At 39.5% G+C, this 23,093-nt stretch overlaps 1 protein-coding gene across 3 annotated transcripts in view; it reads left to right on the forward strand.

Moving 5' to 3' along the window:
* SEC24D (SEC24 homolog D, COPII component) overlaps positions 1–23,093 on the forward strand; it is a 157,071-nt gene that overhangs the window by 121,592 nt on the left and 12,386 nt on the right. For all 3 annotated transcript variants that reach the window (XM_021554979.3, XM_021554980.2, XM_077783052.1), the window contains 7 exons: positions 14–286; positions 1,040–1,161; positions 3,792–3,903; positions 5,218–5,345; positions 18,764–18,902; positions 20,079–20,194; positions 22,506–22,630. In XM_021554979.3, the coding sequence (XP_021410654.2) occupies positions 14–286; positions 1,040–1,161; positions 3,792–3,903; positions 5,218–5,345; positions 18,764–18,902; positions 20,079–20,194; positions 22,506–22,630 (1,015 nt within the window). The remainder of the gene's footprint in view (positions 1–13; positions 287–1,039; positions 1,162–3,791; positions 3,904–5,217; positions 5,346–18,763; positions 18,903–20,078; positions 20,195–22,505; positions 22,631–23,093) is intronic.

Consider the following 23,093-nt stretch of genomic DNA (forward strand, 5'->3'; position numbering starts at 1 on the left):
GTTTCTCGCTCAGGTCCTGGCACTGCTCCGAGCTCTGGCGCGTCTCCCGGGCATCCGGTGGCTTTCCAGGGCCCACAAGTGCTGCCCTCAGCCCAGCAGCAGATGGGTTTGCCACCTGCACCACAGCTGCCTCCTCCACCAGCAAACAGTGTTAATGGCCTTTGTGCTCAGCCAGCATTGCCTCCTATGGCCAGGCAGGGTGGAATCCCTGGACCTGTCCCTCCAAATCCTAACTTGCAACACCTTCCAGGACAGCCTCCAGGGCCTGGATATCATCCTCAGCAAGGTAGGGAAGGAAGTTTGTTATGTGGTTGAAAACAAAGTGTGCAGGCACAATCAGTGGTGGAACTGTGTCCATTCATAACTGAATCTTCAGCTGACTGGGAAACATGAAGTATGAGTTCCCTTTCTGTAGAAGGGGAGGATGTGCATTGTCAGTCAGTACAGTTGAGACAGGCTCTGCTTTTTCTGACAAGTTTAGCACTCTGTTGAGACTGTAACAAGAAAAAGATTAATTTGGGTCAGAAACAGAATTAGTGGTTAGTAATTGGTAAAGACACAACATACTACAGGAAGGGGTTTTTCTTACACTCTGTAAAGGTATAGGCTGTTTTCTGTCTTGTAGTACTGTCACAAGCAGCTTTCAAAAATGCTTTGCTATAGCAATAATGGATTGCTGAAAGGCAGCCAGTAATATTAGTTTGCATTGACTGATGTTAGTGGAGAGATTCTCAGTGAGGTAATGGCCTAGCATGAGTAGCTGTGGTAATCTCTACTAATCTCATACTAACAATGTCCTACTTGACATAAACCTGAAAACTTTGGAGCCAGAGTTGTCACATCTGGTGTTGTTCTTACTTTCTAAAAACACAAACCAAAACCAAACTGAGCCACAGAAATGTATTTCTTTTAGTTGCTGAAAACAGAGGGGAAGGAGGAGTTGCACTTAGCTGAGTAACAATTAATTGCAGGCAGAAGCTGATGCTAAGCATTGATAATGGAACTTAAATACTTCAAATTGTCATTTATAACTCTGCAGCAAACTATGGTCCTCAGATGGCAGCATCTCAACTGTCCTATCCTGGTGCTTTTCCTGGTGGTCCAGCACAGCTCTCAGGCCCACCACAGAAGAAGCTTGATCCTGACTCTATTCCAAGCCCAGTAAGTAACATGGCTCTAGTTTTTAATAAATGTAACTTCCTGCTCATTTAAGATGAAGGAATGACAAATGCTAACATTGTGTTCATTATAGCTGGGTGAGGTTTTCATAACATACTTTTGTACTCTGTGCTGTCAGTTTTGGATCAATTAGTGTATGAAATTAGTTTGAGTACTGAAGAAGTTTTATAACTTCATCTAACATGGGACACTCATACATGAGTATGTCCCAAATACCTTATAGGATATACTTCAGTAGGAATTCTCAACAGGTTTCTTAATGAGACAGTGACCAGTACTGAAGAACTACTTGTGTTCACTGTAGCTTATCATCTTTCCTTTTCACTCTGAAAAGTTTGAAGGCTTGAACTTAGTAACAGACAGCAGAAGTAGGATTTGTACACAATACCGGTACATGAACTTTGGAAGTGCAGTCCTGGCAACACTGAGAAGTCACATGCTCAGAAACCACTTCACCTTTTGCTTTCAAGAGTTTCTCAGGCAACTAGAATTATTTGCCTGAGTCATACTTCCTGTTGCTGTGGCCTTGTAAAGATTTCAGTAGCCTGGAATACACCTGATGCTTAAGATTCATACAGGCTGAAGAGTCTCAGCTCAACATGCACTGGTGGGACAGTGTCTCTTCTTAGGATGGTTCTAGAGAAAAGAAGGTTATGGTTGTATCCATCTTCCTAAAATAAAGTAGTGTAATTGGTATGCAAAGAAAGGGCTGGTCAGGCACAGGCAGCATTTAACTTATTTATTGGAAACAGCTGATGGAAATAGAAAGCAATAGTGTGCTGAACTCATGGAGAAAATGTTCTGGTGCCCACACTTAGAGTGGTTCTGGCAATCATCTGGACAGGTCAAAAGGTCATCAGAGAGTCAGAATTCTTGAAGCAGCTTAAACCTAGAACTTTCTGTTTAAAAAATTGTTTTCACCACTGCACAGCAGGCTAGTCTGGGTGAAGGAATCTTAGATTTCTTGCTGAGGCAGGTTTGCTGTACAGGAGAAACAGTTTTGCAAAAGTCTCACCCTGCCTACTATGTAACTGTCCTGTTTCTTTAAATTGGGGTATTCTTTTGTTCTTCTAGAAAAGATTTTTTTACCCAGTGACGAATTTGATGCAAACCCCCCCACCCCGTAACTTTGGAAAAAATACTTGTTGATAATCCCTTAGGGGTTAATGTAACAACTGCAATTGCCTCATTAAAGGCATTTTTAAACTGAAAAGCACTGTGTAAAAAACCCCCTGAATCAAGTGTCTGAATAAATAACAAATGCCCTTAAGTCAGTCATTCCTAGTGTTTCAGTGCAATGCTTTTTACAGTAGAGGGATAAAATGATCTTGTCTAATTAAAAAAAAAAAGGCAGAGAGAGAAGGAGGTCTGGCATGAAACATGGGCTGATGTCTTGTTTCAATTATGCACACAGTATAAACAGCCTTGACTACAACAGCCATGTTAAAATAGGTTAAAAGGTTTGTTTAAGCCTTACAGAGAGGATCAGAATGAATGTTTAAAAGAAACATGATCTGGGTCAACGTCTGTAAAGGACAAAAAGCTAATTCAGAATGAGGAATAAGTATGACCATGTGTATTTCGGTTGTTATATTTAAATTATATAATTATAGTAGTGTTGCCAGATAAATTTACTTCTTATCTGTAGCCATTGTTGATTTATATTTCTCTTATATATGTTAGAGGGTGATATGTACCCGGACAACATCTATGAAAACTGGCATCTGGACTTTGTCAACAATTATTTCCAAGAACAATGATATATTTAGGTCAGTTAGCTGCAGAATACCGTGGCACATTGATCCTTTGCAGAGCTAAGTCTCTGAGTGGTTTGCTTTCTTCAGCCAGTGGACCTCTTTAGAGCAAAACCTTTTTTCTTCCAATTGCAAGAGTTAGCTATAAGTATACAAGCCAAGGAAGCAGGGAAAAGTAATCAAGCAGAAGATCTAACAAGCTCTCTGAGGAATGTCTTGTATATTTAAATTGCACTACAGAAAACTTTATTGGTGAAACAAAAAATATAGGCCCCAGACTATTTTCAGTGTTAGGAAATACCTCTTGGATGTTGATCAGTAGACTCCATGCAACTAATTTAATTTTTCTTCTCTGTTTGCTTTCCAGTAGAGGCTTCTGAAGTTACCTAGTTACTATTAGAAGTTCATGTGCAGTGTAAAGACACAATTCCATGAGGTACCAGCAGCAGTGGCAAAGGCAGTTTGAGAAAATCCCTATCTCATTCCTCTTGCCTCCCACTGGAGTGCTGTTTGGCTGCACTCCAAACCAGGTTGCTGAGGAAAGAGGAGGAATGATGGATCAGTGACTGGATTTCTGGTGTAGAACAAAATACAGCTTTATGTAACTTTGGTTATATCCTGAAAAGTGTCAGCCTTAAACCTGAGTAGGGATCATACAGAAGAAACAGTGAGCAGCATATGGGAAAGGAATTTGGACAGCAAAGTCAGCTCCATGAATATGTCATGACATTATATTGTAAATTGTTATAAATGAGGCTTCAACCAAAGTCTTATTTAGTGTAGATCTTAGGCTGTTCATGAGCGTAGCTAAATGCATGACTTACCTTCCTCATATTGTTCTTGCTTCTTATTCATCAGATTCAAGTAATTGAGAATGATAAGGCTGCCAGGGGAGGGCAGATTTATGCCACAAACACAAGAGGACAGGTTCCTCCCCTCGTCACCACCAACTGCGTGATCCAGGACCAAGGTAACTGTCCTTGTTACTGCTTTGGGAGTCTTTTTAGGGGAAATCTAATATAATTAAATAAAACAAAGAATAAATTCTCAGATTTCACATCTGAAAATGATCGTATTCGCTCTAAATTGTACATGAAATTGCAAACTTCCTTTGAACAGAAAATAAGGGGGGAGGAGAGAAGTGGGAGTTCTTACACGTTGGCTTAACACCTTCTCTACCTTTCCTGGCCTTTCAAAGAAAATTAATAATTGAGACAACTTTCCTTTTTAACTTAAAAATTTTTAAGGTGTTACATTTCAAGTTGAAAATCCTTTCTGGATTATTCTGAAAATTTAAAAGGTGGACATTAGAAGAAGCAGTAAGACTAGACTAGCACTGTTACCTTTTAAGATACGAATTTCTATTCAAGTGAGAGGCAGTGTGCAAGTTGTCTAGTTGATATACGCTGGCCATAGGAAAAATTTATTTGCCTTTGCTTCTGCCTGGAGCCTGGGATTACAGTCTTCCACATGCTGCTCTTGACAGCAGGCTCAATATTTTAATACAGGTTAAACTCGTGGTGTTATTCAGCCCAGCAGTAATTTATCAATGCTGAGATAAACTGTATAATATGTACAAACACACTGAGATTTTTTGGCATTATCTGAGAATGGGATAAATCCATTCTGATGATCCAAGAAATTCCTTTCAAGAAACTGAGTAGAGCTGCAATTTGTTGCTTACAAAGGGAGCATCAGGAAGGTGATTCCTGAACTCTTTTCAGTGCTCTTGGCTGCAACACACAGATGTTTCTCTTTGAGGGACCTGTGCTGAGTGTCCTCTTGGAAGTGTGGTGGTGACTCTGCACCCTGTATTTTGCAATGTAGGTGAGCATGGTGATGTTAAGACATGCACAGTGTTTTCTGAATCAGAGGTAGGTCATTAGAGCAGTGTTAACAGTAGATATCAGTCTGCCTCGTCCCTTTATGTACAGTGTTGGCATGTCCACTGGGATATCATCCATATTTTCTTCTAAGATCCTAGATATGGGTTGCTTCCAAGGAATCTCTACTGAGATTTTTCTTGCTAGTAATTGTTGGCTTATTCTTGTTATGTTTAAATCTCTGCTTTAAACTCAGGTAGAAAATATTTAACCAGAGGGAGGGGCAATGGGCTGGGATATAAAGAGGAAAGATGGGTAGAAGCCTACATGGGAGGAAAAGCAGGCATGTATTTAATGTAACACGCACTTGTTGCTTTGTGTTGTTCTGGTTTTCCTGCTCTGTGCTGAGGCGGGCAGGTTCCTTCTGGCAGCCTTTCATTCTGCTCTGCTGTGTTTGGCAGGCCACGCCAGCCCCCGGTACATCCGCTGCACCACCTACTGCTTCCCGCTGACGTCGGACATGGCCAAGCAGGCCCGCATCCCCCTGGCAGCCGTCATCCAGCCCTTTGCCGCTGTGCCGCCAAACGAGGTAGGGTGTACTGAGCACCAGTCCTCGGGCTTCTGCCTCCAGAGCAGTGCAGATGTGTTCCTCTGTGAATGCCGTGTTTTAGCTCAGACTGTCAATTGGTACGACCGTAAAGAGGTGGCAGACGACTGAGGGGTGCTTGGGTCGTGGTGTAACTTCAAAGGACAAAAGTTTTCATTTGGAAAAGGTACAGGAGTGATGGCTCCCCTGGATTCCTGGTGTTTCCCCAACTGCCTCTAGTTTATGCCAGTTTGACAGTTGCTTACTCTGCTGGAACTCTGTAGTTTCAGGCAGAGGTATTAAAAGAGGATGACCACAAACTGTATGAAGTTAATTTTAAAATGTGCAGAGTTAGATTTGAAGAAACACATTTTTCCATTGAGGTCTTTACAAAATAATTTCCACAACAGACCAAAAAGATAATTGGGTTTCTACTTGGATGAGCTGAGTCATAGAAAGAAGATAAATGTAACCAGCCATTTTTAGCACTCATTTGAAGGCACTAAGCTTTTCTCACATAACCATCTCTAATGACCCTCCATACTCAAAACATAACCCTAGTTCTTCTGCAGATATTTTCTGCAGTATTCTCTGGTCTTAAAACAATTACCCAGGTTTCCTGGCACCCCTAGAGGATTCTATCAGTGTCAGGGATAAATCCATTTTTAAAGTGCAGCATTTAGCTACATCATCTGTGGGATTATCTTGCTTGGTCTTCCATCTGCTGTGTCCTCCATTGCTTCTAAATTCTGCAAGGTCTGCAGAACGCATTTTCTTTTCATGTCTGACATTGATTTACTCCAAAGTGCTGTGTCATGGGGGAAAAAGCAGGGATTTCATCAGTTATAGTATGTGATTGTGTCTTCAAAAACTCCTCATAAACTGCCTGCACAGGAAAGCCTAATTAAAATTGCTAAGACATTCAGTGCTTGGTTTTGCAGTCTGATATTTCTTTAACTTTGTTTTATTGCTTATAAATTCTTGGTAGTTTTTTTTTTTTTTAAATATACATTGGGAAAAAGCAGATGTTGCTCTTTATCAGGATGGATAACTTCCAATCCAGCAGACCTCTGTAGTTTGAATTGAGAGCCTTATTTCAGCAGGGTAGATTGTAGTTATCTTCTCTGTGGTCCACAGGGAAATAGGATGTATTACTGATGGCTCTGCAGATACAAAGTCTCACCATTATTCTGCTAGACAGCAACTTCGGGTTTCATTCCAGTTCTTGAGCGAAATGTGCACACTTGGCTTGTTGCCCCCCCTGCATTTTCTCCTAGATGAAACTCCTGCTGTCGCTTCTCCACCACTTCACTTTATCAGCCAACCTTTGCACTTTACCACCCTTGATCCCAGTTTCTGTGCCCAGGTGGCACTTACAAAATCCATTTTCATGTTGGCTCATCATTTGTGCATCTTGCACTCAGAATCTGCCTCTAGCCCTTTATCTTTCCCACACATGGCTTCCTTGTCTCCAGCGTTGTGTTTGGACAGAGTGATCAATGAGTTGCTAAAATCTGAATCTCTTCTGCATACATAAATTTGCAGTATGTTCAAACATTTGTCCTCAGCCAAGTTCAGGGGAGTTTTCCTGGGGTTGGCAAGAAGATGTGCTTGGTGACCCACCCGTTGTGAAGTGTTAATGCTCTTGAGTTGTTGGAAAGGTCAGTGGGGCTCATTAATCCATAAGGAGCAGTATGTTTTTCCCTAGTCTCTCCTTTGGAGGAGCCTGAAAAATGTCTCTCAAAATTGGCAAAAGCCCAGTGTGGAAAATTCTAGTCAGAACAATTATAGCTTGGTCAAATTGTAAGAACTAAGGAGATAGGGTTAGAGTGGGAAGAGCTGGGCAGTCTTAGCTGAGGCAGTTTTTCCATGGCTTGCGTGTGCCCTTTGTCTTCACTGCTGCTGCCAAAATAAGATCTTACTCTTAAGATATCCTAATAAAAATGGTCTTCCATATGGGATTTATAACTACTTTAATTTTGAAAAGCCACTTAATTTGAAAGAACTGGGCTTTTTATAGAGGTAAAATACATTTAGGGGCTTATTCGTCCTTATTCTGTTTCTGAACTTACTAGTATGGTGTGTTCTGCCTGAAACTGGTGACTGCAAGGCACAGAAAGTTCTTTGTTTCAGACTATCCACCCTATTTTAGAGACAGTGCCTTTTAACAGTGTCTACAGGTGATGCTCGTCACTGGCTATTGGGTTACAATGTGAAAATGTCTTAATTTCTTTATTTCTTGATATACAGCATGTTTTATACAATAACTACAGCAAAAATTTAGTTAAGAAAAAAGAGAAATAGCTAAGTCTTCTGCAGTAACAGAATTAGGGATATGTATGAAATGGAGAGCCCAGTTGTACAGATCTTCCTCTCTTAATTGAGCACTGTCACAGTTTGGGTGGATGACTTGTAAACGTAGTAGATTTTGGTTTTAGAAAATGAACTGTCAATTTCCTTCATGGAGACAGTAACTCAACTGGAAATTGAGTTCTGGGGATTTACTTCCTTTGACTAAGGATACAAGACAAGATGGAGATAAAAGATCCTGGGAGCTTTCAACTAAAAGGTTTGGATCTGGTGACTTGACTGTATTCCCACACTTTCAGTTGGAAGGTTTTCCAAAGGTAAAGGTAATTTGGGATTTCAGAAAGTCTGAAAGGCAGATTTAAGTTCAATAGTCACTGTGGTTTCTTTTTGGCTGAGTGGAATATCTACACAGAGGGACCGGTGTCCTGCCTCCAAAAATGAAGTGGAAATATTAACATGCAAAGTGAATTTTTTTTTCAAACTTATTTTAGCCAAGATCTGATAAAAAAATTGTCAGGAACTAAAAATTGTCAAAAAATTGAACAGGGATGTATTTTGAAGAGGTGTACACCAGATAGTTCTAGTTTCTAGGAAAGAATAGGATACAAGTCATCTCTGTAGGAGAAAATAAGAACAGAAAGTGAAATCATAATGTTGGCGGATAAGGATGGTAAATGAAAGGATCAGGAAAGGATCTCATGCAAGTCTTTGAATAAATGTAATATGTTTCAAGTGAACCCCTTCAAAAAACCAGGGTTTGCCCCTGCAGTGAGAAAGAAAAAAAAGAAAAATGTAACCTGCTAAAGCTGCACTGTGAGTGTTGTAGAGAAGCCATAATTTAAGTTGAGACAGTAATTGGTCACACTGAGGAAAAGGTCACAAGTGAGTCTTTACTTGAGAACTGTTAAATTACACATGAGAGTGAATTTAAGGCATAAGTGGAGACCCCCGGGTAAAGACGGTTGTAGGGTTCTGTGTGATACCCCAAGAACAGGTGAGGTAGCAGCACTTGGCATGCAGGCACTGCGCCTCAGAAGGACAAGTGAAAGGGATTTTTTCAGAAAAGCCCTCAAGCTGAAAGTTAGTGGGGGAAAATCCATGGAGGGCACAGTCTTATAGAGGTTGCTACAAAAAACCTGCAGCCAATCTAGAAAATCATGAACGCGTGAACATTGCCTGTGCACTATTTATCACTGGAAACAAAGGCTGTTAAAACATTCATGCCTTCCCTCCTCTGCCAGTGTCTTAAAAGCACTACAAATTTCAGTCTTATCTTTCCATGTCCATATTTATTATTTCTCAAAAATAACAGTTCATTTTCACTCTCCTGATTTGGATGATCTATGGAAAGTATTTGTGTGTTATAGATTGAGAGTACAGTATCATTGTTTGACAGAACTTATTTTTAGTTCACCAGTGCTTTAGCAACAGTCTATAAAAATAAACTAGCTCTCACAGTTATCATCCTTAGACCAAGCCCTGCATGAATTTGTTTTGGAGATGGATGAATGTTTCCAGAGCCTGAATAAACCATGTGATCTTGATTTAGTATTAGTACTACTTGCTATCAAAAGTTAGTTAAAAGAGTATTCCATGTTGTAAAATCCAATATAAACAATTCAAAATACTTATCTATAGCTTTAGATATTTGCCTTCTTTGTTCCTTAGTAGTTTTGTGTCATTCTTCTTTCCTATTTATTTAAATTCATTGGTGGGTATCTAACATTTTGCTTCCATTTTCTCCTCAGCTAATTAATTAGTTAAGATAATGGAATTGCTTCTCAGAAATGCTGGTTCATGTAAAAGCCATTTTACCTTTTCAGAATAGTGAAATTTGATGAGGCCCAATGTGACTAAGCTGTTTAGAAAGCCATGATTTTTACAGGGATGATTGTATGGTTTCCTAGATGGAGTTGTAAGGTTGGCAGCAGCTAAAAATTGAATGAGGTGGATAACTAAAATGTGATCCAATGTTGTCAGTGTAGTTTTTGTTGGGAAGTCCTCACGTTCCTCCAGTCTCCTTTGGACTCCGTAGGACCCAGGTTCTGCTGTCCCTGATTTCACAGCTAGTGAGCAGGGCAGGCAGGCTGTGGCTGTAGCTTGAAGCACACGTTTGCACACACACACACAGATTCATTAGCAGTTATGTGCTTGTGCAGAGCTTTGAGGAGAGTGAGGAATGCTGAGTCTGCAAGATAAAATTATTCCAACTAAACATCTTGCTGAGGGCTCCTTTCTATTAGGAATGTGTTAATAAGCTGGCTCTGAGGAGCAGAGGTGCTTGCTGATAACACCTATGCACTGTAAAAAGCCATTATTTGGGTTTTGCCCTTTGATTTCTGTCTTTCAGTGGTTACTTATTCACAGGAGGCTGTTACTGATTAGAGGATGGGAGCTTGGCTAATTTAAGAGCTTTTAACAAGGGATTCTGTTGAAAGGCTCTTCCTTCAAAAGGGTTACATTATATCAACTAGGTCATGCTTATCTGCATGGTGGCTGGTTTGACAGAAATGAGGACATCTCTCTGTCATGACATCCCTCCACGAGAGCAGAGTTAGACTGTAAAATTATCCATAATGCTAGTAAGATAATAGTTCCAAGGAAATTGCTTGAAGAACTGCTGTTGACACTTCTGTCCTGCTCTCTGTATGGATTATTTTGTGTGTTCTGGTGTCTGGATTGTCCAAGATCCAGCAGGGAATGATTTTGTCAGTGTCTTTGGGTTGTTGTGCTTGTTCTAAAACATAGTGCATATGTAATATGTACCTTAATACACATTGCTGTATATCATGCTGGTGTGAGCCTAAACACACATTTTCCAGGTATTAAAATAAACTCATTTCCAGTGCATCCTTTTTGGTGGTCTCATTTGGGAGAGGACTGAGACTTTGGGCTCATAGTTTTGAGTCTGCTTGGGGCAGGGCAATCTTTGTTGCTCTGCCAAAGCTGTTTTATTTTAATTTTTTCAGCTTACTAGTGCCCGGTTAATGTCTGGGAGTTTTGCTAAGCTCCTCTGAGGTGCCAGACTGCCATTCATGGTGTGGAGAGCCCAGAACTCTCAAGCATCTGCAGGTGCTTCACCCAGAAAATGTTACACCACTCTGGAGATCAGTGTCTGTAAGCTTGGTTTCACAATGCCTAATTTAGAGGTGCATAAATTCTGTATTAGATGAGGCTTTTGTTACAGAGCATGCCCTGTGCTAGTCTGCACTTGATAGTAAATCATTTGGAATTGGATTGCTTCCCAAGACTTCATCATCAAGGAGTTTTCTGTTAGCCTGTAACTGCACTCTGTAACTAGAATGAGCATTCAGAGACAGGTTTAGCAATGGCTTTTGCAGCGGAGCTTCTTCTAAGTGAAGCAAATTTTCTCATTTACTTTCATCTGTCTTTTGGTTTTTAGTGTACATTGAAAAATAGTCCTAAAATGTACCCTTTAAAATACTTCTGTGGTATATTGGTCCCTGCACCACTGTTATTATGGTAAGGTTGTAATTCTGATAGAGATGAGAACAGTGACTTGAAAATGTGACATTTATATAAGTTTTATTAATGTTTAAATTAGAGTTCCTGACTGATTTCATACAGATTTGAAATTTAAACTGATAAGAAGCCCTTATAAGGGTGATGTACTACAGTTTCTGGTAAATCAGAGACTGTGACTGTCGTTGAGGATTGTAATGGCAGAAGAGAAGTGTTACTAAGCAGTAGTACATACAAAAGGGAAATAAAAAGTAATAGTTATATCCATTTAATTAACTGGCTAATAATACTAATGATTTGTTTTGCCAACAAAAATGACACTCGAGTTAAAAATCACTTGGGCTATTGATCTATTCCTTGAAAACTTCAGAGTCAGAGCACACTGGTACTGAGTAAGTTCCAGAGGAAAGGTTTGTATTTTGCTTTTTAAAGTGGAGTTCTCCTTGCATATTTTTTTTATCTATGCATATATGCAGTGTTGTATTTTGGGTGCCACCATGTAAAGTGTGTTATTACATGGAAGTTGTGTGCTTGCTAAATAGGGGCACAGATCATCCCCTCAGCAGGGCATGTCTGTCCTTCACAGGATTACTTTCCTCATCTCATGGTTTAACCCCAGGCAGTTCACTCCCCCACCAGTGGGGTCAGGGAGAGAATGGGAAGGGTAAAAGCTGGAAAACTCAAACCTTGAGACAAGGATTAATAGGGAAAGCAAAAGCCACACATGCCAGCAAGTCAAATCAAGGCATTAGTTCACACTTCCCATGGGCACCCAGGTGTTCAGGTATCTCCAGGAGAGCAGGGCCCCATCACTGTAATGATGCCTTGGGAAGACAAACATAATCATTCCAAGTGTCCCCATTCCTCCTTGTTCCCCCCATTTTATTTACTGACCATGAGGCCATAGGTGTGGAATATCCCTCTGGTCAGTTGGGGTCAGCTCTCCTGGCTGTGTCTCCTCACAATGTGGCAGTGTGGAAAGCAGGAAAGGCCTTGGCCCTGGGTGAGCCCTGCTCAGCAGGAACAGAAACATCTGCTGAACACAGGAGGTAACACATAGATCCAAAACACAGCCCCATTCCAGGCACCATGAGGAAAACTAACTGTACCCCAGCCCACAGCAGCACACTGCCGTAACTCAGTTCCACACCGTTGTGACACCCAGCTGTGCTATAAAAGAAAGTCACATACAAGTATTATTAATATTTGAAGGTTCTGGAGTTTGCTTGAAGCATCCCAGCTATTGTAGAAGCAAAAGTATTCATGAAAGAGAGACTCAGAGTGGGAACATTCTGACCTGATGTGGTATTTGTGAAGTAACAGTTAGGTTTACTATTGACCTTCAAACCACCATCCTAGGAAGGACTTGACTTATTTATAAAGGGCATTAAACTCATTCCAAATGTCCTTGCTACAGAGGTGAAATTGTTCAGTGCTGCTTTTTGTTCACATAGCAAAAATTCTCCTTGTACTTTCTAAGTTCTCCTGTGGCAATTGGCTAGCTCTGGTTGGCTTGGGAATGCAGCATGATGCTTTAACTATGCCCAATTCTTACTGATCTCAGTGGAAATAAATGAATTAGCCTTAGAGGTGTTTTCACTAGTAAATATTGTCCAGGAAAGGCTGCACCTAAGCAGAACTGTTCTTTCCATCTCTAATTAAAATACTCCTAAACATTTCTGTGTTTTTTCCCTAATTAAAGTTTTTTTAATGTATTTGGCTGTGCAAAAATAGGAGCCATACAGCTCCTGTTATGAAAGTTCTCAGGAATGCAAACATGAGAAGTCAGTTTAAAAAGTCAAAGTAATGTCATCTAACAAAAGAGAAACAGCTCTGATTTTGAGAAAAAAGGACACCTTCCACTAAGATTTTCATGCATGATCTTGGGTCAGCAGTCGCTTTTCTCTCATATGCTGATAAAATATATTATGTATATAGAGACACATCTGTCTATCTACCTATATGTGTGTGTGTGTAAAAAAGGAAAAATTCCCTGATTGGTCCCTAAAGTTGGTGATAGCCCAGCAGGCCAAAATGGATCTGAAATCCAATGTGGGGTTTTGGTTTTGTGGTTACTGTGAGGATATGAATGACATTGATAATGTTCTGGTACAGAATTTCCTCTAGGAGAGTGTGGCTTCAAAAGTCACTATAGCACAGTTAGATTCATGTATAAACTGAAATAGTTGTTCTGTAAACCTAGAGCTGCATGTTCCATGAGCACTGTTTGGAGTGTTGCTTTATTGCCTGTCCTAAGGATATAGAAATGGTCACAGCTTTGTATGCATTAAATGGTCTTGGACTTATTAAAACATAATTGATGTGCCAAGTAAACCATTATCTTTATATTTTACAGGCTGTGCCTATGTTTTAAACTGTGGTGTTAATTATTTATTTAGCTATCTTATAAAAAAAATATGATAGACTTACCTTGATATATCATACAGCACCATAAAGTAAGAGACTGGTCCTGTCCAGAAATCAGTATTTCATGCCCAAATTCAGTCTGGCATTTTGAAGATTCTCTAGAGCTCTCCTGCAGTGATTTGCAGAAAAACAGAAATAATACCTGAGTGAGGTATCTTTAAGAGTTCTGTTTGGTTTTGTAAAATAAGCCAGACAGATATCATGTCACTGAAAATCCAACTTTAATTTTAATGTGAAAATCTTATGACCAGCAAAGCTAATCCCTTGTAATTACTTCTTACCATTCCTGTAGAGAAGCTCTTTGAACCTTGCCTGTTTTTCTTTTCAGTGGTTTTACAGCTAGTGTAGCAATCTTGACTAAGGTCTCAGACAAGGAGTGCAGTGCTGGACCACCTGTGATACTGATAAGGTGGTAAGTGGAGCTGTGGATTGGTACAGCCACAGCCTCAGCCCTGGCATGTGATTGAGCATGTGCTTATCCCCCTCAGGAGTGCTAGCAGCAGTAACAAAGCTGTCCTAGGGCAGTTCTGTCTGGCCCTTGTTCCTCCGTGGGTTTGTGCCTCTGCAGCAGCTCCCACTCCTGCTGAGTTGAGGGTGCCCTGGGCTGAGACAGCTCTGGCTGGGACCTGATGGGTTTCAAGTGCTAACATTGTGGGAGCATGTTGTGCAGCACCATTTCTTGATTAGCCAATGTCACACTCCTGCTTCTGTCATCAGTTAATCCTGGCTGCTGGCCTTGCCTCGAGATACAGCCTGTGCCTGCATCCAAAGAGAGTCAGCACTGCAAAGCCAAGAGGTGCTGCAGGGCACTGCCTTGCTAACACTTGAGACTCCCACCCTGGGACAATGACCAGCAGAACTTAGGATGCCTCTCTCAGGCATGGGTAGTGAACTTTTGTCCTTTTTCCCCCTCTCCTTCTGTCCCTTGTACGATACAGAAATTTTAAAGAAGTAAGCAAACTAGTTTTGGTATTTTTTTACACCAACATTTTATCATTATTGCATTTATTTCCCCCCATCCTCAAACTTTTACGAGTCCTTCTCATGTTGAATAGAGTGTAGTATGTGTTTACGCTCTTCACGCTGCCAACTCTGTTCAGTTAATTGCTATATTCCCCTTAAAAAGGGAATGCTGAATAAGGATTTCAGGGATGGCCTGAGGTATGATACACAGACTGGATCATATCCTGTGTGCAGGGTCCACTTGAAATTCAGCTACCATGCCATGGTGTGTTTTGCAGTGCTATGTATGCAGAGGAATGTGCAGCCTGGGCCTGGAGGGGCTTTGAGCAAGGAGGTTTGAACATGCTTTTGGCATTTTTGTGTGGTCTGTGAAAGCCAGGCTAGAGCCAGGAGACCCTGCATCACGTGGGGGATGCTTTAGCCTTGCTGCAGTCTTGCAAGCAAACAAGGAAACCCATGGAAAAGAAGTGTGAAACAGAAAATAGTTGAACCTGCTGTGAACCTTACAGTTGAGATAGTCCAAATTGGCCTGAGTCATCAGCTGAGGAGGCTGAGCATGTTCAACATCTGAAAACCAAGAACAGGCAAAATAACTCCTGCCTTCAGAGGGACTGGCTTCTGATAAAAGACAGTGGAAACATCACAAAGGAAAATGCTTTCTTGATGTTTTAATGTGAATCAGTAAAGCAACTCAAAACCAAGGGATTATTTGTAGACTGGTTAATCTTTCTCAAAAGCAATCTATGATGGTAGAAAAAAAAACAAACCCCTTCAATGGTGCTAGGAAACAGAGACACTATGGTTCATGACCTGTTTTTTTTCCAAAAACATCAGTGTTATATTTCAGAATTCTCTTTGATTATCCAGTGGAGTTTTTTGTCATCTTTTTACTGTACGGATTAAACACATCATTTTCCTGGGGCAGTGGTGCCATGCTTGGACAAAGTCTTCTCCTTTGTTCATTAGACAGTTATGTTGTATAGCATATCTTGAAATGTTCATAGGATTATTTTAGTGACTAGATTTTCACCAATGTAACTGTCAGTAACAAATCCAGAAGCACTGCTTACACTATAAGGGTGTGATAGAGACACTGATCTGTTTATTTTGTTCTCTGAGAAATGGGTCATTTTCTTCAGTATCTGTATGTGTCTCTCTTGCTCTCCAGAGGATATGTCTCTTAGGATTTTTTTTTACAATGTTTCCCAGAGGTGTGCCATGATGATCTGGAGCTTTAGCACAGTCCTTACTCCTACACTTACAATTTGCAGCTGTGGTCCAGATCCTGCAAGAAGAATATGGTGATGGTTTGCAGGAGCAAAACCCTCAGGAGCATCAGGACTTCATTCTTATAGTGAGCATTAGGAATTCAGCTTTCTCAGACTTTAAATTGCAGGTTCAAGTCTCTTTGGAAATTTTTATGGATGTGTTTTATCTTGGAGTTGTGCCACCAATGTCTGTCTGTTGCTTTGTGATGTTTTTCTAACTCCTGAGAGATGGTCTTGCTGAAATATTTCCAAAATAAAACTCCTCTTATTGCAGCTATATTTGGGGTTAAGTTATGGTTTATCAGATCAGCTTGCAGGGTTTGCACTTCAGTGGGGCCTCAAGGTTACAGAGAAATTAAAGTTTGTGCAGATCCCTTGTAGCATTTTCCATCTTCTGCCCAATCCTTCTTTGCTTTAACCTAAAATTACAATGTTGTGCCTCCGAGCAAGACTGATTCTTTCTGAGACAAGAGAAAAAGAAAATGCTGATACTTTGTAGGTGGAAACAGAAAAGAAACAGTATTGCATTTACTTAAAAAAAAGAAGAAAAACAAAACCTTCCAAATGTAAAAAACCTCTTATTAAATTTTACCCCATTTCCCTTTCCTTTGCCACTGATTTCGATGGGAACATAAAGAGATCTCTCTGCTTTTTCCTCTGGTGTACAGTGCCATCTACAGAGAGTGGAGCACATCAAACAAGACTTTCCCATTCAGTATGATTTTTTTTTCTTTTTTTTTTTTTTTTAGTCTTCTGCATTTATGTGCCCTTAATTTAAACTTGGGACTTTTTACAAGCACAGTATTACTTACCTTTGTACATTCCCACAGAAATCCACTTTTTAAAAAAAAGTTATTTTACTATGACAGAAATGACTTTGATGTTTGGAAGTGCAATAGCATTTTGCACACAAAAATAGGAATTCCTTTCTCTTGATGGGGTGGTGGGATGTCAGGCTCTACAGTGCAGTGCACTGGAAGACACCTTTTTGCAGATGAAATTTCTTTCATAACTGTGTTGTTCTCATCAAGAAGTGGATTTTGGATGCTTTTGATCTGAGTTTTTCTGCCGTTATCACACAGATAACTTTTCCATTAAACACTTGAATTATTGATGTATCGTTCTGAAGTGTTAAAGAAAACACTAAGATGTAAATTTCATTTATTTTCTAAAAATTCCAATTAATGAATTACTAAGGAGACAAATAGGGCTGTTCTAAAAATTTTTCATTGTTAGACAAACTCCTTAATTCCGTCACATACATTTTAGTTGGCTTATTCCTTGGGTTTTTTTTTTTTTTGCTTTTATTTTTTTGTCTTTTAGAAGGTAATTTATTACATGTGTGTAAGAATGTAGATACTTGGGCTCTGAACTGCATGGCATTTATTTTTTAATTGTTCTTGTTTATGCCTTTTATGTAAAAGTTTTACTTTTGATATATCAAATGTGAACATTTTTGGGGAGTAAGTTTTCTTAGGTATTAAATATTAAATGTATCAAACCAAGGTTAAAAGTTACTGCATCAATGTGTATAAATGCATCAGGAACTGGTTTAGTCTTGTTTTTTTCCCATACCAGGTTAGATGTTATGATAATATTAACTGCAAACAAGATCCAGGTCTCATTAAACTAATACAGCAGAATGATAATCAGAAAATTGCCAAGTAATGAACAAAACCCAGAACTTTTAAATCTTATTAAGCCATTGTAGCTGATGAGCAAGTTTCATGGCCAAGGCTTTCATGTCTGAAAAATGACCCTGATATTTGCCAGCTGGTATTATTGGTTAATTTGGTTAAGCTCAATTTGTGTAGAGGAAAGAACACAAAGTAAAAGAATATATCAGTGTAGCAGAGTGGAGCACTTAAAACCCATGTAGTAAAAACCTATTTGTATGTAGAAAATCTCTGGCAAAATGCATCCTTATCCAGCAGTAAAAATAAAGTCTAGAATAAATTGTAAAAAGAAAGTGTATAATAAAGTGTATCATGAAATACACCCATTCCTTAAGAAGAGACAGAGTAATTATTAAAAAAAAAGAGAGAGAGAATGTGCTAGTGTGATGTTAGCATTGAAAGACATTGTCAGCATTGTTCTTCTTGTAGGGACCTGCTCTGTCCAAATTCTGGACATTTCTTATTCCTACCTTAGCTGGGAGTGAAAGGAGTAAGAAAAGAAACATTAAAAATTAGTGTTTCACGAATAATTGAGCAAACTTCCATTTCTGTAGTGATTTCAAGTACGACTTTGCTAACTCTAAGAACAATCACAGGAATCTTTCAATTGCTGCAGTTTTTATGGAAAGAGGCATCTGGAAAATGTCTTCCCTTAGTGGGTTTTGGCAGGGGCTGTAAGTGAGCGTGGTCAGTGTAATTAAACTGACAAGTGCTTGAGGTACTGTACTTTTGCTGTACGTACTTTCCTTCAATAAATATTAGTGTTTCTCCTAAATCTCCCCCTCTAGCTGGTGACCCTGGCATCATTTAAACTGGAGTGTAGCATGTAACAAGGCAGCACAGGAGGCAGCATTTAGGACAAAGTATTAAGGGCTTTCTCAGCAAATACCCTTTGGCAATTGATAAGCAGCTGTAGATTTCTTCAGGAAAAGTTCATCTGACAGAAGCCAAAAGACCTGACTCCAACAGATTTTTCTTAGTGAGCTGTAAAAATTACCCTTTGCTGGAGAAATTCAGCCTGGAGCCCTAAACTTTGAGTGCTTACAAAGCTCAGTTGTGGGGTTTTGCTCTGAATCCTTATTCTTTTTCTCATAAGCATCAGCATACAGCCCATGAACTTGTGAATTTAGCCCCTGAGGGGATGTCTGGGGCTCAACAGCTTTTGTATGAGTGCTGAACAATAAATGATCTCTTCATCAGGTGGTCTCTAGCGAGTTCAATCTGAATTAACTCTTTGTAGCTCTCCTTGGCTTCATGTTTACATTGCTCTCTCTCTGTACTTCTTCCTCTACAGACACCTCTTTATCTCGTAAACCATGGGGAGACCGGCCCCGTCCGGTGCAACCGCTGCAAAGCTTACATGTGTCCCTTCATGCAGTTCATTGAAGGTGGCAGGAGGTACCAGTGTGGATTTTGTAACTGTATAAACGATGGTGAGTAGTGTTTCTCTAATCTGGGATTCGTAGCAATTCTGTAAGACTAAAAAGAAACCGTATCCCTAAAATTATTTTCATGACTTGGTGATTTAATAAGAAATAGTTTAGGGAGATGCAGTAACTAGACTTACTTCACAAATTAAAAAAAAAAAAAAATCAATTCCCAAGAATAGTAGAGGGAAACATTTGTTCAGTACAGTTTAAAAAAATATATGAAAAATAATGCCAACTCATGAAGTCCAATCTGGTATGATCAAAACTTTTTTTAAAAAAAATTGTGACAACACAGGATAGAGAACTGTTTGTGTTGTGAGTTGAAAGCAATTTTTATGCTGAAAGAAAACATTAATTTCTTTAAGAAATGCAAATTTACGGCAAGAAGCAAATATTTAGACCCATGTTAGCTTCTTCCTGTGCATGACTGTGGGTGAAGTGGTTAAATAATCTATTAATCTTACTGTGACACGTGTTGGTTTTCACAGAAGATACCATGCCATATTTGTTCAAGTGTGCTGCATGTGACTCATAACTGTTCTTGTGCTCCTGGCGAAACCCCAAATCTTTGTCAGAACTAGCCTTTCTAGACATTTGTATCAAGCTGGATTTCCTCAGCTGGATCACAGGGGTATGGTGCTTTCCCTAATACAGTCATCTTTTCAACTCTGAAACGTGAACCTTGTCAGACTCCCTCCAACTGCTTTGCTGCCTGAAACTCTATAATGTTTGTGCAGGCATAGCAGATAATAAATTTCATTGTTTGTTAACAATTTAAACTCTCATAAAGGGAAATTTAGATGCATTGGGAGCACTTTAAGAAAGACATTTAAGTTGCAGTATCATTTTAAATCATGTTGGTATTACTACAGTGTCTTAGTTTGAAAGCACTTACCAAAAAAAATCATTGATGAGGACTAAAAATGGCTAGGAAACTAGGTTGATATTCCCCTCACTCACAAACACATGGACTTCTAGAGGCAAAAATGTGAAAAATAAGCATTCTGAATAAGTATTCATTGAGGAACCATAAGATTGGCTCTGTGTAAATTGTTGGTACAAACCCACTTGATTTCTTACCGCTTTGGAGTATATCGCATCTGCAGAGAGGATTTGTTGTGTTGTTCCTCTCTTTCCTCAGTTTTAAATGTTTCTTCCTGCTCTTGTGCTGACTTGTAGTCCCCCCATTCTTCTTTCAACACCTGGACCACGTGGGTCGACGGATAGATCACTATGAAAGGCCTGAGCTGTCCCTGGGATCTTATGAATACGTGGCTACTTTGGATTATTGCCGAGTGAGTACTGCCAGTGTGCAAACCAGTGTACAGTGTTATGGCAAAACAAACAAGCTCCTCAGAGTAAATGCACTTGTAAGCTGCATATGTTTCCAGGACAATTCTAGGAAATATGGATAGGTGTGGAGAATACAAGGATTTGTTCTTTTGTGCTGCAGAACATGATAGAAGCAAGTAAGAGCAACAAGCAGTGCAGCAAAAGCATGGATCACCAGTCTTTAAGCAAGACATGTTTGGTCCTACCCAGCATGTTGCACTGTTCAGGGGATAGCTTTAGAATTCTGGTGCATTGTTGCATTTTAGATGTGATTCTACTGATTTTGAAGACCAACATATGCCTAAATTGCCTTCCTAAAACCTAAACCTTAGCAAGGCAATTTGACCTTGGAATCTGTTCCTGGCAAGAGTCTGCTTAGGATTCTGACCAATAAGTTATAGTGGAATTGGTTCTCTCTTCTAATATCAACTCACTGAAGAGCTCAATCCAGAGCCCACTCATGTTACTCTAAATATTTGTAGTTAGTTTTATTACAGAACTCTATTTGATACTTCTGAAAGCATAAATTACTTAATATTTTCAAACTTCAGCTCATTTTACAAAACTGCAAGTGTGACTTCATCTGACTGCAACACGGACATATTTTTCAGTTCTTGCTGGAATCTGGCAGAATTTTTTTTCCTGTGAGTGGACCTGAGGCTATCAAAAGGTTAGAAAAGGCAACTGGGTCCTACAAAATCTTTAAGTAACTACCAGTATCTTCTTCAGACCATCAAATTAATCCTGCTATGAAGAAAATTAATAATTTCTTTCTGCTTGGTTTGGTTTGGTTCTGCTTGCTGACTAGAGTACTGCTCCAAAATCCAGTGAGATCTCTGAGCTGAACTGTAAGATTTGATTGAAACCTGGGTTAGACCCCAAAGGAGGAGAGAATTGCAGGGAGATGTTGCAGAAATACAGTGTGGGACATTTAGTGTACATCCAGTGAAGCTCCATCAGATCCTGAAGCCTCAACTTCTGCCACATATCTTAAACCAGGGAGTTTCCTCTACAAGTCATCCAATCTGGTCTGCCTGCTTGCTACAAAGATGGAGCCTCAGACTTACTGCAATGTTGCAAAAAAGAAATCTCATACAAAATAACACTGCACTGGCAATGCTAAGTCATTAAATGTAGCATTATTTTGTTATTCACTTTTCATTTGGCTCCAAGTTGCAGAGGTTCCCTTCTTTTATAAATCCAGTACAAGACCAGAACTGAGAAGTCATTTCCTTTTGTGCTTATCAAATGACAAGGATGAACAGCTACAAAGAATGTTAACAAATCCCAGCTGGTTTGCATTATTGCACTCCTGCTAAGCGGATGTGGTGAGAGCACAAGTCCTTGTTTCTGCTATATATTTGTCAGAACTTAGAGATTCTTTCTAAATGCTGATCTGATACAAGAGTTTAGAAGCAGTTTTTGGTGCAGTTTCTGAAACAAGCATCCAAGTACAGTAAACAGAACACTTTTGAAAAAGACTGCCTGGGTTTGGTTCGCTGGAATTAAGCCTTATTTGCATGAGTCAAATGAGTGAGATCAAGGGTATAATGTTCAGTTTAGTTTAAAGTTTGCCAGGGACTAGGGATAAATCATAATTCAAGGGTTAGATTAATTTTTCTTAACTGGAATTTTTCTAGGGTTTAGTTTAACAAGTATAATTTAAGAGGTCAGAACGCTATATGAAGGAAGTGAATCTGTAATGAGAAAGCTGTCCTGAATTTGACACTGAATAATAACTACTACTCATTTAATGGGAGCTAAGAAAACCCATTTTAGCGGGTGTGATGTTTACTCTCTTCAATTTGTATCAACTTCCTAGGTACATCTCTTGGCATTACTCTTTTTTTAAACAAACCTTACTTTTTCTTACTTACAGAAACTTGTGTCAGTAGTGTATGCATGATTTGTGTGCCACTTACACTGTGGATAAGAGGAACATCCTAAGGAAAGCAAGGGTACAAAAAAAGCCAAAATACAAATTTTTTTAAGCACTTGAGTTCCAGCAAAAAAGTTGATGCTTCATCTTATCTAATGAACTGTTACCCTTTACATATTTTATTCCATTAGGATGCTGTTTTGCAGTGATAGTGGCTGCACTTTACCCAATACATGTCAGCTCTCTGCAGTAGTTACTATTTACAATTCACAGCCTTTTCCAAACAACTGAACACTGTATTTGCCTTGTCTTATGGTACCACCTCTAAATTTTTTCCTTGTAACAGGACACTGTCTAATTTCCCCTGTAAATGGTCTTTTTTTTTTTCTGTGTAGGACAAGAAGCCTCCTAAACCACCAGCTTTTATCTTCATGATTGATGTATCATACAGAAACATAAAGAGTGGCCTAGTGAAACTCATATGTGATGAACTGAAGATTCTACTAGATAAACTTCCAAGGTAAAGAGGCATTAGTGTGCTTGGCTTAACTCACTACACTGCATTTCTCATGCAGCTTTGCATGTTGAAAGGCAAAAGCAAGCTATGGAATATGTCAGAATTTCCAGAACAGGACTTTTTTGAGTGATAGTGACCAAATGTTAACTTTTAACACTGCTGGCAATTGTTACACTTGGATGTCTGGGCTTACTGTATGAACAGAAACAATCTGCCATGCTACTGCACATGGAGCTTGTATTCTTTTCCTTTCTTGCAGCGAACTCTAGTGGTGTTATCAGCTCAGTCACAGCTCGTAGCTTCCACTTCACTGGCGGCAGTTGTGTTCGCTGGAGCCCTGCTTTTCTCATTGAATTAAACAGGGAAACACCCAAACCAGAATACTCGGGAGTAGCCAGTCTCTCTAAAGCTGTAGTGCTGGTGGCTTGTATTTTTAGCTCTTACTGTTAATTAGCAAAACTTTTAA

This window comes from Lonchura striata, chromosome 4 (genome assembly GCF_046129695.1).
Source record: "Lonchura striata isolate bLonStr1 chromosome 4, bLonStr1.mat, whole genome shotgun sequence".
NCBI lineage: Eukaryota > Metazoa > Chordata > Aves > Passeriformes > Estrildidae > Lonchura > Lonchura striata.